General features: G+C 44.9%; 1 protein-coding gene across 1 annotated transcript in view; it reads right to left on the reverse strand.

Annotated features, from left to right (window-relative positions):
- Window positions 1–13,466, reverse strand: part of CD79B (CD79b molecule) — a gene marked incomplete at its 5' end in the record, with an annotated part of 29,952 nt that extends 16,486 nt beyond the window's left edge. Inside the window, 3 exon segments of the mRNA NM_001195408.1 lie at window positions 3,847–3,856; window positions 3,858–3,862; window positions 13,455–13,466. Of these exon segments, the coding sequence (NP_001182337.1) occupies window positions 3,847–3,856; window positions 3,858–3,862; window positions 13,455–13,466 (27 nt within the window).
- Window positions 13,467–15,364: the final 1,898 nt, after the last annotated feature.

A 15,364-nucleotide genomic window follows, 5' to 3' on the forward strand; every position in this document is an offset into this window, starting at 1 on the left:
GAGTTAGAGAATCAGACACTGGCTTCTGATGGGAAGATTTCCTCCACTGTATCTTGGAGAAGGAAGAGAATACTCAGTAGGACTGGAGAATTAAAGCCACCATTTGGGCAGTCCAACAGGTCTGGACTTTGCCATAATAATGTTGTGAGTTGCTTAGACTGTGTACCTTAGATAGGTAGAAAGTCTGTGTTCAGTTGTTTTTCAGTAATGTCCGATTCTTTGTGACCCCATTTGGGACTTTCTTGACAAAGATACTGAAGTGGTTTGCCTTTTCTTTCTTCAGCTCATTTTACAGATAAGGAAACTGAGTCAAACAGGGTTATATGATTTAATTAGGGTCACATAACTAGCAAGCATTTGAGACCATATTTGAACTCACATAGAAGAGTTTTCCTGACTCCAGACCTGGCACTCTATTTATTGTGCCATCTAACTGCCACAGTGCTTTATATTTCTGCCTTTGTTCTGGGGCATCTGTGAATACTTTTTACATGATAGATTCTCTATGGTGGTTGAAATAAAGACTGTCCTGTATTTGATATCTGTATTATAGATTAACTGCTTATGTAGAAATCAAGGCCCATCCTACTTACACCTGGGGGAAACCTGGATGGTTCAAGTTTTACTCAGATTTCCTTGGGGATTTACTTAAGGGGGGACCTAAGCTAAAATAAAAAAAAGAAGTTAATGATATTTTGGCAGTCAATCCTCAAAAATAAATCTAGTCCCTTGGAGCCCTGAATCCTTGGAGGAGAAGGAGGAACAAGAAAGTGCTTCCATGTAACTGACATAGAGACTTTCAGGAGGGAAAGAGAATACAGATAAAAGTGCTTGTTAACTATTGCCTGCTGAAGGGCAAATGATCAATTTAACAAATTTTAAATTTAATATTTTTAATTTATTTATGTTTAATAATATTTAACAAATATTTCTGTTTTTGTCCCCAGTTTAGCACAGTGCCTAATAAGTGTTTCTTAATTAATTAATTTATTCATTCATTCATTTCTTAAGAACCTTCTGTGTTCAAGACATTCTGCCTTATACTAAGGACTCTCAAAGAGCTTACAAACTATTTGAGAGGTAAGGTGAGTACAAACACAGCTGTGAGACAGAGAGTGTGATAGAAGAGAGACCTGGGCAAGCACTATAATCTATCTATGTACCTATGTATCTATGTATCTATCTATTTACCCATCTATTCATCTGATTGTCTGTCTGTCTGTCTGTCTATCCATACATCCATCTATCCATCCATTTTATTTATTTATTTATTTATTTAGCTTTCTTCCATTTTATTTATTTTTAACATTCATTTTTACTTTAAATTTTGAGTTCCAATTTTTCTCCCTTCCTCCTGTCCCTCCCCAAAGCAGACAAAGGTCCAGGGCTCACACAGTGAGTTTGCAGGTGGCACAGTGCCAATGAAGTTTGGGCATGTTTGATGGCAGGACGTCAAATCCACCTACTTTTAAGCGAAAGGACAGTCCAAAGCACTCTAGGCGCTTTGTCTGCTTTGGGAGGGACAGGAGGAAGGGATAGAATAAGGAGGGATAGAATACTTTCCCTGGGAGGGAGATGAGGATCAGAAAAGACTTTAAGAAGGATGAGAAGTTTTGAGCCTTGGAAGGAAGGGCCTTGGGACATCAAGAGACAGAAAAAGAGGAGATATTAACTCCAAGCCCACGGGAATGGCATGAACAAAAGATTGAAGATAGAAAAAACAGAAGGAATTCTCTTAGGAAGAGAGGAAGGAGAGGGAAAGCAGGGAAGTCTGGTTTGGTGGAAACCTGAAGAGAAGTAGCATGAAATAAGGGTGGCTGGGTAGAGCAAGGAATAGAGTGCTGGACCTGAATTCAAGAAGACCTGGGTTTGAGGCAGGTTGGTGGCTCAGTGGGTAGAGAGCCAGGCCTGAAGTTGAGAGGTTCTGGGTTCAAATTTGACCTCAGGCACTTCCTAGCTATGTGACCCTGGGTAAATCACATAACCCCACTTATCTAACCCTTCTCTTTTGCTGTAGAACTAATACTTAGTATCATTTCTAAAACAGAAGTTAAAGGGTAAAAAAAAAAAGAAGACCTTGAGTTCAAATTCTGCTTCAGTCATTTACTAGTTGGGTGACCTTGGGCAAGTCACTTAATCCTGTTTGCTTTAGTTTCCTCATCTATAAAATGAGCTGGAGAGGAAAATGGCAAACCACTCCAGTACCTCTGCCAAGAAAACCCCAGATGGGGTCATGAAGAGTCAGATACGACTAAAATGCCTGAATGACAACAACATAAAGATAGGCTGGAGCCAGAACAGGGGGACCTCAAATGCCAGGACCAGGAGTTTGTTCAGTGGGCTAAGGAGGTGATGGTGGGGACACCATAGAAAGCTTCTGAGTAGAGAAGGATCATGATGCATTGACTGATTATAAAACATCTTAATTTTTCCTGAAATAAGTCAATGTTTGATTTAACACAACTTTTTAGGCATACCTAGGTTGTGCCTGTGCACACACACACACACACACTACATGTACAATGCACATGGCTTTATGTATTGTATGTACACATATGCATAATATATGTGCATAAACACATCTGTACATATGTGTACACACATACACACTGCATACAATTTGCTTTTGTTGTGGTAGTGGTTGCGTTGTTTTCCGATATCTCCAATCCTTCATGACTCCATTTGGAGTTTTCTGGGTAAGGATACCAGAGTGGTTTGCCATTTCCTTCTCCAGGAAATTTTACAGATGAGGAAATGAAGGCAAACAGGGTTAAGTGACTTGCCCAGGGTCCCACAATTGAGAAGTGTCTGGGGGTGAATTTGAATCCAGGTTTTCCTGACTCCATGCTTGGCATTCCATCCACTGAGCCACCTAAATGCCCCGACCATAAAAATTTCTAAGAGGAAATAAATTTGGAGATATCTGCAGTGAAATTATAGCAAAAACAAACAAAAAGAAACCAAGGGAAGTTTAAAATACGAAAACCCCAGAGGAATAGGGGGGATGCTCAATACTGAAGGAGCAGTGGATTTTTTTTTTTCTGGATAGAGAGGGGAAATATGTTCCTCAGACTTCACATAAGAGTGGGAGCCTAGGGTCCAGGCCTCACTTCGAAGGCGGCGTGGATGTGATCCCTCCTCCCTCCTCCCCTGGGGAAGAGGGTCTGCCTAGCTAAGGACCCAGCGGCTCGCTTCAGCACTCCAAGGTGGGGAGGGCAAGTGAGAAGGGTTTGGGACGAAATTGTGTTTTGTGTTGAGTTTTCCGCCATAAATGTTTACTTCAGGGCAATACGGCGATTGAGGTATATAGCGGACTTGGGAGGGAGGGAAGGACGGATGAAGAGGGTCTTGGCAGACTCTATTTCCCTCCGGTGTCCATTGACCCCAGAACTCACATAGTGAGTTTGCAGGTGGCACAGTGCCAATGAAGTTTGGACATGTTTGATGGTAGGACATCAAATCCACCTAGTTTTAAGCGAAAGGACAGCCCTAAGTGGAGATCCAAGTCCCAGGGACCAGGAAAGGTAATAAGAACTACAACAACAAAGAATTATGAGGACACTATTGGGAAGGCATCCTGCTTTGTGTCTTGATATCTTGATCCTGAGGGCAAGAATTCTCTGGCTAGGGGGCCTCTGCTCTCCCAGACCCTTTACGAAACGTTGGATTCCTCTCCCTTCTCTTCTTCCCCTCGTCCCCTCCCTCCCTTTGGAAGCTGGAGAATAACAAGCTCAGTCATAGGAACTATGGGTTCCAGGCCGTTCCAGATGTTCCTGGGTGTTTACAGATGTTCTTGGGGAAAACAAATAACATTTCCCCGTAAAAGTGTCAGCTGTTCAGCCCACGGAACAGCTTGGGGATTACTAACAAAATAGGTCTGAGCTCAGCGCCTTGGGGTCTTTACAAGGACTTCTAGCCCGACTGACGTGTTTGTGCTTGCGCACATGGATGTGGGGGGCCTGGAGCGGGAGAAAGGGGGCACGGGGCAAAGCAGGACAGGGCAAAGAGAACGGGAGTGCCCTGTATCCCGGCGTCCCCCGACATCCCCTCCTGGCCTCACTTCGAAGGCGGCGTGGATGTGATCCCTCCTCCCTCCTCCCCTGGGGAAGAGGGTCTGCCTAGCTAAGGACCCAGCGGCTCGCTTCAGCACTCCAAGGTGGGGAGGGCAAGTGAGAAGGGTTTGGGACGAAATTGTGTTTTGTGTTGAGTTTTCCGCCATAAATGTTTACTTCAGGGCAATACGGCGATTGAGGTATATAGCGGACTTGGGAGGGAGGGAAGGACGGATGAAGAGGGTCTTGGCAGACTCTATTTCCCTCCGGTGTCCATTGACCCCAGAAGACTTCTGTCCCCCCAGAACTCTTATCTTGCATCTCATCTCTCCCCCCTCCTCCTCCTGTCCTCTCCCCCAGGGCCTCGCGGAGGTCCGCGGCCATCATGTAGATGTGCCCTTTGTAACTTCATTCCTATTCACGCGGGGCTGAGCGTTCCCTGGGCCCCCGAGGGGAGCTCTGGGGACACTCTCCAGCCCAGCTCTGCCTGGTTGTGGATAACGGTTATTTATTACACTGGGGATCATGCTGTTCCCTCTGTGCCTGGACACAACAACATAGTACCCCGCCGCCCCTCCCTAATGTCAGCCCTCCTCCCCTCTGCTGTCGTCCTTGCCGTATCACTTTTCCTTACACCCTGACTCTCGTTCCCTTCTGGGGGTGGGAACGGAATCGGAGACTGAGCTACAGAAATCGAAGTGGGACGTAGAGAGGGGGTGCAATCAGGAAGACTGACGCTTAGAATTTAGGAATAAAAGCGCGTTAGGAAGCACCTCCGGTCCCATTCCCTCCTTTTTCAGGCAATAAAACAGGGAGAGAAATTTGCCCAAGGTCTCAGAGGCAGAAAGTAAGCAGGACTCCAGATTTATCAGTCTTTCTGTCAAGTTTAGGAGGGAGAAAGAACTGTTGGTGTGGGATACATGAGGATCAAAGAATACTCTCTTTCACATCAGTGTATTTAGCGTTTTATTTGGGGGTTTGGGTTACTGTCTAAGTCTGCTCTTAGACAATGACCAATATGGAAGTGTTTTGCATGGAATAAAAATAAAACTAAAAAAAGTTTTAATTAAAAAAAAGGAAGAGAAGGGGTACAAGTCTATTTACCACTTCCAGACCAAATCAGGTTTCTGAGATTTTGCCTGGGGGCTGCAGCTGGGAAGATGGATGTGTGATTTAATATTTTAAATGGCTCATGTGATCCCCAGGGGTCAGAATGCTTATTTCCTCAAAAGGGTTGGAAGTAAATGGGGGTGGTTACAAGAGCCCAGAAAAAAATAGAAAAGGGGATCATGATCGTAGAGGGCAAGGGACCTTGGTAGGCCTTTCTTCCTCAGCTCTAGTCACCCCTTCTCATTCCCAGGACTTTGTACTAAGAAGGCATTCAGTTTCCCTGGGAGACTAGACTTGAGTAAAGATAAGAATCTACTGGGGGGGGGCAGCTGGGTGGTTCAGTGGATAGAGCAAGGTCTAGAGATGGGAGGTCCTGGGTTCAAATTTGACTTCAGACACTTCCCAGCTGTATGACCCTGGGCAAGTCACTTAATCCCCTTTGCCTAGCCCTTACCACTCTTCTGCCTTGGAACCAATATGCAGCATTGACTCCAAGATGGAAGGTAAGGGTTTAAAAAAAAAGGATCTACTTGGGAAGCACCTCTAGGCCTGAGAATCCATATAGATCTTACAAAGGCAGGAGGAGGGGATTCAGTTATTTAGCCAAAAAGAGCTGAAAGCTGGGATTGTCCCACAGGGGGGTTTCCAGTATTTAATAAGGCAGCTTGGTTCTGGAGTGGACTATAAAGGACAGGACATATGACTGGCCTTTATGGTGTTTAATTATATCAATTATAACAGAGTAATATAGTCCTTTCAAGTTTGCAAAATGCTTTTACATATGTTAACTTATTTTAACAAGGAGAATATAGGTGGAAGCAGTGCTGAGTTCTGAGTCAGTGTTTGGAGTCAAATCCTGACTTTGCCACATAATTCAGGAAAGTTAATGACCTCTCTCAACATCAGATTTCCTCATTTGTAAAATGAAAGGGTTAAATAAAATAACCTTTAAGTTTTAAATCTGTCACCCTAGGATTCAAACAGTTTCAAGAAGAACCCTATGAAATAGATATTATACACAGATATTATCCCCATTTTACAGCTGAGGAAATTGACCATTCTAGAGGCTAAGTGATTTGCCCAAGACCACACTAGTAGCATGCATCAGAGACCTGATTTGAATACGTTTTCCTTTCCAATGTTCAGCATGGGCTTTGAATAAATGTTTATCTGGTTGATTGATTCCTGATTCCCTGTTCAACACTATTATTTGCTCTATACTATCTCTCTTAGAAGGGTTAGCAAAGGAGCAGAGATTGGACCTCCCCTCCCCCCCATCTCTTCTGGCCTGGGGAGAGTCTCAACTCTTTCCCTTTTCTGTACCCTCTCCTTTATCTCTTGTTATTGTTGTTTAGTTTTTTCAATTATGTCAGACTCTTGGTGACCACATTTGTGGTTTTCTTGGCAAAGATACTAGAGTGGTTTGCCATTTCCTTCTCTAGCTCATTCTATAAATGAGGAAACTGAGGCAAATGGGGTTAAGTGACTTGCCCAGGGTCGCCCCGTTAGTAAGTGTCTGAGGCCAGATTTGAATTCAGGAAGATATGTTTTCCTGGTTCCAGGTCCAGCTCTCTGTCCCCTGGGTCATCCAGCTGCCCCTTTATCTTTACTGGCTTTTGTTTTATGTGTTGTAAAGAAAAGTAAAAGATTTGGAATCAAAAGACCTACATCCAGATATCCCCTTTGCTACTTGTGTGAGTCTGGGTAAATCATTTCCACTGTTAGTTGTGTTTATAAAATAAGGGAATTAGACAAGATATCTCCAAAGTCCCTTCCTGCTGTTTTCCCCCTTTCCCTCTATTATTCCTTCATCCTTCCCCTCATATATACTGCCCCTTATTTCCACGTTTTCTTTTATCCCTTGTTCAACTCAGACAACAGGACCGGTTTGGGTTGAGGTTTATTATAAGAAATATACAAAGAAAACAGGCTTCTCCTTACTTGGCTCAGAGCAGCTGCGTCATCCCCACCCAGATTATGAGTCCTATTCAAGGCAATTCCAGCCCCAAGGACACTTCTGTTCATACTGGTCAGCAGTCCTGGTTTGCCCAAAATATGTGTGGAAAGGGTGGGGTGGGGCAGGGCAGGGAAAGGAGAACCTGAACCTCAGAGGATTGATAGGAGAGGCTTTCAATTGAAGAATTTTCTATCGCTTTAAGAGAAAGTGTCAAGCCCTAGGACCCAGGGAAGGAAAATCAGGCTGGCCAGGATGGTGGGTAGAGAAAAGTTCTACTGTTTGAATGAAAACTGTGAAAAAAATAGATGACACTGAGACAGACGGAGAGAGGCGGAAGGAAACAGAGACAAAGACCCAGAAAAATAGTTGGGAAAGAGACTGAAAAATATGCAAAGGGTTGAAGGGAAACCCCAAAGTAAAGAATAAGAGAGATAAGGGAGACAGTCATAGAGACCTACTATGAGAGAATGGAAGAGATGCCTAGAGATGCTGAGAGACCCAGAGATGGAGAGGTGGAGAGTGACCCTGTGCCAGAGAGATGAGCAATGAGAACTCAAGCTTGTCACATGTGCACAAAACACTCATACTCTCTCTCTCTGTCTCTCTCTCTCTCAAACATACAAGGTACTCTTGTTTTGAAGGTTTTACGGTTTCCTGAACTTTAGTCAAATTGTTCACCAGAAACGAGAAGAAGAGGAAGAGGAACCTAGGACAATCTGGTATTCAAACTGAAAAACATGAGGCCCAGCCATCAGACAAACTTGCCATGTATGTGCTCACACATACATGCTTACATATATACATACACATATACAGAGGAAAGTGTGTCTTAAATAAATCATTCCCTGAGCAGCCTCTTGGGTTCCCTCTCTGGCCTTGGACCTTTCTCCCTAATTTCCTGGGGGGCAACCAGGGCAGAGCTCTAGGAAGCTGGTGGTTATCTGCAGATCAGCTGAGACCACAGTGAGGTACCTTTGGCCTCAGGTCTTGTAGGTTATCAAGGCTATGGTTCTTAGTACTTGGGACCAGAACATATGGATCCCTTGGAGGCTTCAAAGGTTCTACTACTAGACCTTCACTGCTTTCATCTAGAGAAATGAGATTGATCCTTTCTATTCCTAGGGTCTCTCATCCTTAGGGAAACAGTGATAGAATGAGAGAGGTAGAGGTAAGAATGGGAGTAAGAAAGAGGCAATCTCTATGTTTGAAAGAGAAAAGAGTCTTTGGAGTTCTCTAGAGTGGGGTGGGCTTTAGCCTGTTCTCCTGATACTCTCCCTCCCAAACCCCCTTCCTCCAATAGCAGGAACCCTCTACTCCTCCCACCCCCCATCACACACAGTCTAGACTACCCCAGCAAAGAACTTTGCAATTTAGCCATGTTTATGTTGTCATCTGCACAAGAGGTATATAACACATTTGCTGATCTTGGCACCTGGTAGATCACATTTCATAGAAAAATAAAATTTCAAAATCATATCCTTATCCATATCTGCTCCCAAGGAGATCTAATCAGTTTGGATAAGGACCAGGAGGCAAAGTCTCAGCAGGATCTCCAAATGAAAGTCTCTGTGATCCACAAATTCCCAGTGACTTGTTGGACCAAAGGTCCAGGTCATTTGTGACACTGTCAGTACCAATAAGATTTCTGATGAATCGTTTTTTTATTCCCAGGGAGCCCTGTGGCTGGTGGGGGTACTGGCCGGATTTAGAAGATGCTTGGAGCTGGCATGGGCCCCAAAGATGATGGGTGCTCCCCATGGACTCAACTTTAAGACATCATTCTCTTCTGAGAGGGGATGGGTGGCTGAACTCTTCTGGGGAAAGGAGGCTAGGTAGCTATTAAGACACTGGAGATGTGAGCATAGCTGGATTGGTTGTGAGGGCTGAGTATAGCTTGCTAGGGCTTTCAGTTGTATGTGACTGGCCATGGAGCGAGTGCCTGAAGAAAGCAATCAGGTCTTAAAAGTCCCTGGGCAAAAAGGAGATAGATAACAGTCCCTAGGAGAGAGGGAGAGAGTGTCCTTGATGCCTAATTGGAGAAAATGAGGAGAGACAGATGTATGGACACTCAAGCTCCTTACTCCAACTCTTGAGGTTCTCATGGCTTTCAGCCAGCAGTAGACAATTCACATTTCACACGGACTGTGCAAGATTGGGAGAAAGGTCTCTGGATTCTAGGGTGAGCCCCTGAATGGCCAAATCTTTTCCACCAAGATGGATTTGGGCATCACCCCATCTCAAAGCAGGTCTCCATTACACGACTAAAACCTACAGGCTGGAGTGCAGGGTTCACCAAGGGAGCCCACCTGGGGCAGAGCCCATTGAAGGAAATATCTACTCCCATCTTATTAGACAAGTGACTCTTTGACCCCTGGGCGTACTCCTTGCCCTTGTGGTTCTGGGGATGACGGGCTTGTATCTGGGGCATCAATGGGCATGAGACCCAGGGCAGGGCCAGCCTCCCCTGTTGCTTTATCCTCTTCCACTTGGGAGCTGTTGTTCCCATACATCTTGTTCATGGCTTCGGCAATCAACCCCTCTTTCTCTGGGGCCCCAAACCCACTGCTGTCCTGGCTGTGCCGGTAGAGATAAGAAGCCTGCTTCACTGAACGCTTAAGTAGATGCCGGCGGTAAGCTCTCTGGATTTTTATAGCACATACCTCCTCGTGCTTCCTCTTCAGGGTAGTGGTAATGGGTTCATAGGAGACCTTGGATGGGTTGGCCGCCATGAACTTCTCCTCCATGGTCTGCTTGAGGGCATCCATCTCACCTGAGTCCCCTAGTACCTCTTTGGTTAGGGCAAAGAGTATGTCTAGGCAGTGAATCTTGTCTCCAGGAACCATCGGCAGATCCAGAGTAATGAGTTTGATCTTGTTGGGTTTGGCAATCTTCAGCGGTTCCTGCAGGGTGTCCACAAAGTCAGAGAGACGACTGTAGGCAATGAATTGTGTGGCATCTGGGTCAAACTTCTCCCATGTCTCATAGAACATCTCAAAGTCATCTTCTCCCAAAGGCTCACTGCTCTCCTCGGTGGCTACACTGAAGTTCTCCAGAATGATGGCAATGTACATGTTGACAACAATGAGAAAGGAGATGATGATGTAGCTGCAAAAGAAGCAGATGCCTATGGAAGGGTTGCCACAATCACCCTTGATGCTGCTGCCTGGGTTTTCCAGCTCAGGATCACAGTCAGGGGGCCCACTGTTAAGGATAGGGTTCAGAAGCCCATCCCAGCCAGCTGAGGTGGTGATCTGGAAAAGGCAAATGATGCTGTTGCCAAAGGTCTCAAAGTTGAAAATGTCATCAATGCCAGATTCTTTCTTCACGTAAGCAAAGTTGGACATGCCAAAGATGGAATAGATGAACATGACGAGGAAGAGGAGAAGGCCAATGTTGAAGAGGGCAGGCAGAGACATCATGAGGGCAAAGAGTAAGGTCCGGATACCCTTGGCACCTCGGATCAACCTCAGGACACGACCTATCCGAGCCAGACGAATCACTCGAAATAGTGTAGGTGAAACAAAGTATTTCTGTATCAAGTCAGAAAGGGCAAGGCCTGTGACAGAGAGAGAAATAGAGAGAGACAGAAAGACAGAGAGACACAGAGAGAGAATGGGAGACAGAGATATAGAGGAGAAAGAGAGAGACAGACATAGAGAGATAGAGGAGAAAGTCAGAGGGACAGATAGACAGAGACAGGGAGAGAGAGACAGAGAAAGAGAGAGATGGAGACAGAGAGAGAGAAATATTAGGAATTGCCTCTCTATGGGAAGGTGAATATATCTACCAAGGAAGAAGGATGGTTATTTAGCTGTTCCATTTGTTCCTTGGAATAAAGAGCATGTAGGCCTTGAAGACAACTTGTTTTTTTTTTCCTTAGGAAGAGGTCCTGAAACGCTAGATTTTTAGCTTAATAGTCTGGCTGGCTCCCTAGGAGTTACAGAATTATAGACTTTGTTTTACTTGAAAGGGATCCCTCAGAGCTTCTAATCAAACCCACCCTTGAATAAAAAATCCCAGTATATAATACTGACAAGTGGTCATTTAGCTTCTGCCAGAAGAACTCTAACGAGGAAGAAATCTCTCTCTCTCTCTCTCTCTCTCTCTCTCTCTCTCTCTCTCTCTCTCTCTCTCTCTCTCTCTCTCTCTCTCTCTCCTTTTTAAAAAATCCTTACCTTTTCTCTTAGAACTGAAACGAAGTATAGATTCCAAAGGAGAAGAGTTGTAAGGGCTAAACAATGGAAGGTTTAAATGACTTGCCATGAATCACCCAAGTAGAAAGTGTCTGAGGCTACATTTGAATCCAGAACCTCCCATCTCTAGGCTTGGCTCTCTATCCCTTGAGCCATCTAAACTGCTCCCTCTTGAGACTATCCATTCCACTTAGTTAGCTGATTGTTAGGAAGGTTCTTGACATCAAGCTTAAATTTGCTCATTTGTCACTGCTGCCAATGCTCCTGGTTCTGTCCTTTGGGGGAGTCCCTGACATTGGGGATGTCCCCCAATTTGCTATTACCAGGCTTTGCCAGGGGATCTTCTGAATAGACAACCTCTTCTCAGAAGAAAAAGGAGAATGGGAGGAAATGAATCACTACTTTACCTTCTTCCTTTGAGGCTGAACCACATTTTGGGGAGAGATTCAGCTCCTAGGTTCTAGGTTCTAGGTCTTGGGCTTTATGTGGGTGAGATTGTATGTCCTCTACAGGAACATATGTATCTCTGTGTGTGTGTGTGTGTGTGTGTGTGTGTGTGTGTGTACAGCTAGGCTTTCAGTATAGGGGTGCTTGCTATATGAAGGGGTGAACTCATGGATGTGGGAGTTAGCATGTTTACACATGCCTGTTACATATGCATGTGTATAGAGCACTGATGGAAGGCCATGGACCAAATCATAGAACCATAGATAATGGTATCATAGATTTAGAGCCAGAAGGGACTTTGTCATTGTAGTTCAGTCATTTTTTCTAGTTGTGTCTAACTCTTCATAGCCCCTTTTGGGGTTTTCTTGGCAAAGATATGAGAGTGGTTTGGCCATTTCTTTCTCCAGCCTATTTTACAGAGGAGGAAACTGAGGCAATGGGAATAAGTAACTTCCCCAAGGTCACATAGCTCATTAAGTGTCTGAGGCTGGATTTGAACTCCCAAAGAAGAATATTCCTGATTAGGTCCAGTGCTGTGCCACCTGTCTGCCCTTGGAAGGGACTTTTGTTGTTGTGGAGTCCTTTAAGTCATGCCCAACTGTTCTGATCCCATTTGGGTTCTCTTGGTAAAGATATTGGCATGTTTTGCCAATTTCTTCTTCAGCTCACTTTACAGATGAGGAAATGGAGGGCCATATAAGTTAAGTGACTTGTCCAGGGTTACACAGCTAGTCTGTGACTGAGGCAGGATATGAAGCCAGGTCTCCCTGACTTTAAATCCAGTGTTCTCTTCACTACTCTTCACTTCAGCTAGCTTTCTCTTTATAGTTACACAGAATGAGAATGGGAAGGGATTTTGAATGAGATCACTGGTGAATATAGGTACAGCATTGAAATAAAGATTCTCTCCAAGTAATATACCCTTAGAGTATGTCTAGGGGTGGCATAGTGAATAAAGCACTGGACTTGAAATCGGAAAGATTCATTTTTGTGAGTTCAAATCCAGCCTCAGACACTGATGAGCTGTGTGACCCTGGGCAAGTAATTTCCTTGTGTTGGCCTCAGTTCCCTCACCTGTCAAATAAGCTGAAGAAGAAAATGACAAACCACTCCAGTATCTTTGTTATGAAAACCCCAAATGAGGTCATGAAGAGTCAGATACGACTGAAACAGACAAGATTGAACAACAAAATATGCCTATGTGGGCTTATCAGCATGCTTGTATTTCTTGAGTTCTGTCTATGGATTGGTGGGGGCATATTTTTGTGTGAACTTGTCTGCATGGAGATGGGAAGACTCAAGTCTGTGCATAGCTGTTACATGTATACATGTGTAGAGTCCTGATGGAAGGCTATGGACCAAATCATAGAATCCTAGAGAATAGGATCATAGATCTGTGCCCCATCGACCATGCAGCTAGGGCTCACCCACAATGGAGAGGATCACAACCACAAAGTCAAAGATGTTCCAGCCGACAGTGAAGTAGTACTGGCGAAGTGCCACCATCTTGAGCATGCATTCGCCAGTGAAGATGACGATGAACACCATATTGATGTAATAAAGGATGTTAATCTTCAGGTCGCTCTGATCGTCTGTCTCTACCATCATGGTGACCATGTTGAGACAGATCAAGAACATGATCACGATGTCAAATATTTGCTTGGTCACAAAGTCATAAATCTTGCCCTGAAACTTGTTCTTTAGCACAGAATGGGAGATAGGCATTGGTAGGGTTCAGGGAGGACACCGACAACCATGTGACACATAGAGAGGCAGACAACACAGAACACAACCGACAGAAAAGAGAGAAAGAAGGTGTGTCAAATCACTGGAGGGGAGCTTTCAGACATTGTGAGGAGTTGGGGATGGAGATAAAATGAGTCAACTCTGAGAGTCTCTCTCCATCTGGAAGCCCATCTAGAACCCATTCTTATGAGGGAATCTTTTGTGGGATCCTTCAGGGCAAGGGTCTTTTCTGGGGAAGTATCTCTTATTGAGTAACAGTTGTCACTCTAGTGCACTGTCATTGGGTGGGTGACAACTCTCTCAGCCTGGGATATCTCCCTTTGCTTGGTTTATACCATGCCAAGGCATTGGCCACTTGGGAGATAAGGCTAACATCCCCAGATCCCTATCCTTCAAGGGAGCCCTTATCCAAAGAGTAAAGGAGGAGGGGGCAGCTACAGGGCTCAGTAGATAGAGAGTCAGGACAGGAAGTCCTGACTTCAAATCTGGCGTCCGACACTTTCCAGCTGTATGACCCTGAGCAAGTCACTTAACCCACATTGCCTAGCCCTTACCACTCTTCCACCTTGGAATAAATACACAATATTGATTCTAAGATGGAAGAATTAAAAAAAAAGAAGAAAGGAGTGTTGAGATGTGACAGGGAGCCAGTATGGTGACATGGAAACAAAAAATATTTATACAATTCCATAAACGTGGGCTCAGTGAGGGTAGCAATCCAAAAGATAATTATTGGGTGTTGAGGAGCAGGTTGAGGGGTCTTCATAGGGAGGGAGCTTTTCTTACCCCACTACCCCAACCCCACTGTCCCATAAAGACTATACCTGAGGCCGAGGAATTGGTTTCTGTGGCTTCTTGGAGCCTAGTTTTTTCATGGCATTATAGTATTTCTTCTGTTCCTCTGTCATGAAGATGTCCTTCCCTCCAAAGTATAAAAGGAATCAGCCCTTTTAGATGAGGAAGCCCTTGTCCACTCCCACAGTCCCCAGCTTCCATGCAACACCAAGCAATTAGTGCATCTGCACAATGACTAGCTAGCAGTGTTTGTGGTGCCCCCTGGACCAATAAGGCAGCTGAAAGCCAAGCCAGCAAGAGGGTGGGTCCTCTGCCATTCTGTGATTTGAAGGGGCCAAAAGAAATAGTGCCACAAGTATTGAGAAAACTGTGGAAATCTGAGGGCAAAGGAGACACAGCCATGGAGAAGTGGGAAGGGGGAAGGAACAGAGGGAAAGGGAGAGCAGAAAAGGAAGAGGGAAAAGAATGGAAGAAAGGCGGTAGATGGGCTGGGTATGATACTCATCTTCTTTTTTTGCTGGTTGAAGTTGTCAATGATGACTCCAATGAAGAGATTGAGGGTGAAGAAGGCGCCAAAGATGATAAAGAGGACGAAGTAAATGTACATATAAATATTCACTTCATACTGAGGTTGTTCTTCAATCTTTGGAGTCAGAAATGGGAGTGAATGAGCACTAATTATGCAGTGAGAGACAAAGAGCTACTGGCTCATCTCCCTGCCCCTCACTACCATGGAATGGAATCCCACTGTGAAAGAGAGGGGAGAGGAAACAGGGTGTGGAGTGGACAGGACTATGCTGTTACTTTACAGATCAGAGTCCCAAGGGAGGGCTTGGAGGTCATGGGGAGCCGTCTCTCATCCTCATTCCCTCCATCCAACCTATCAAGCCAAGGATTTAGGAGTTGCATCTGAGTGTTTCACTGACCTCTCGGGAATCTACGGCGGCATACATGATGTCCATCCAACCCTTGAAAGTAGCCTGCAGGAAGATGAAGAGGAAAGTCAGAGGTTATTTGGTGGGAGGAGAATCTACCTATTTGAAGACCCATCCACTCACCTGTCC

The sequence above is a fragment of the Monodelphis domestica genome, chromosome 2 (genome assembly GCF_027887165.1).
Source record: "Monodelphis domestica isolate mMonDom1 chromosome 2, mMonDom1.pri, whole genome shotgun sequence".
Lineage (NCBI taxonomy): Eukaryota > Metazoa > Chordata > Mammalia > Didelphimorphia > Didelphidae > Monodelphis > Monodelphis domestica.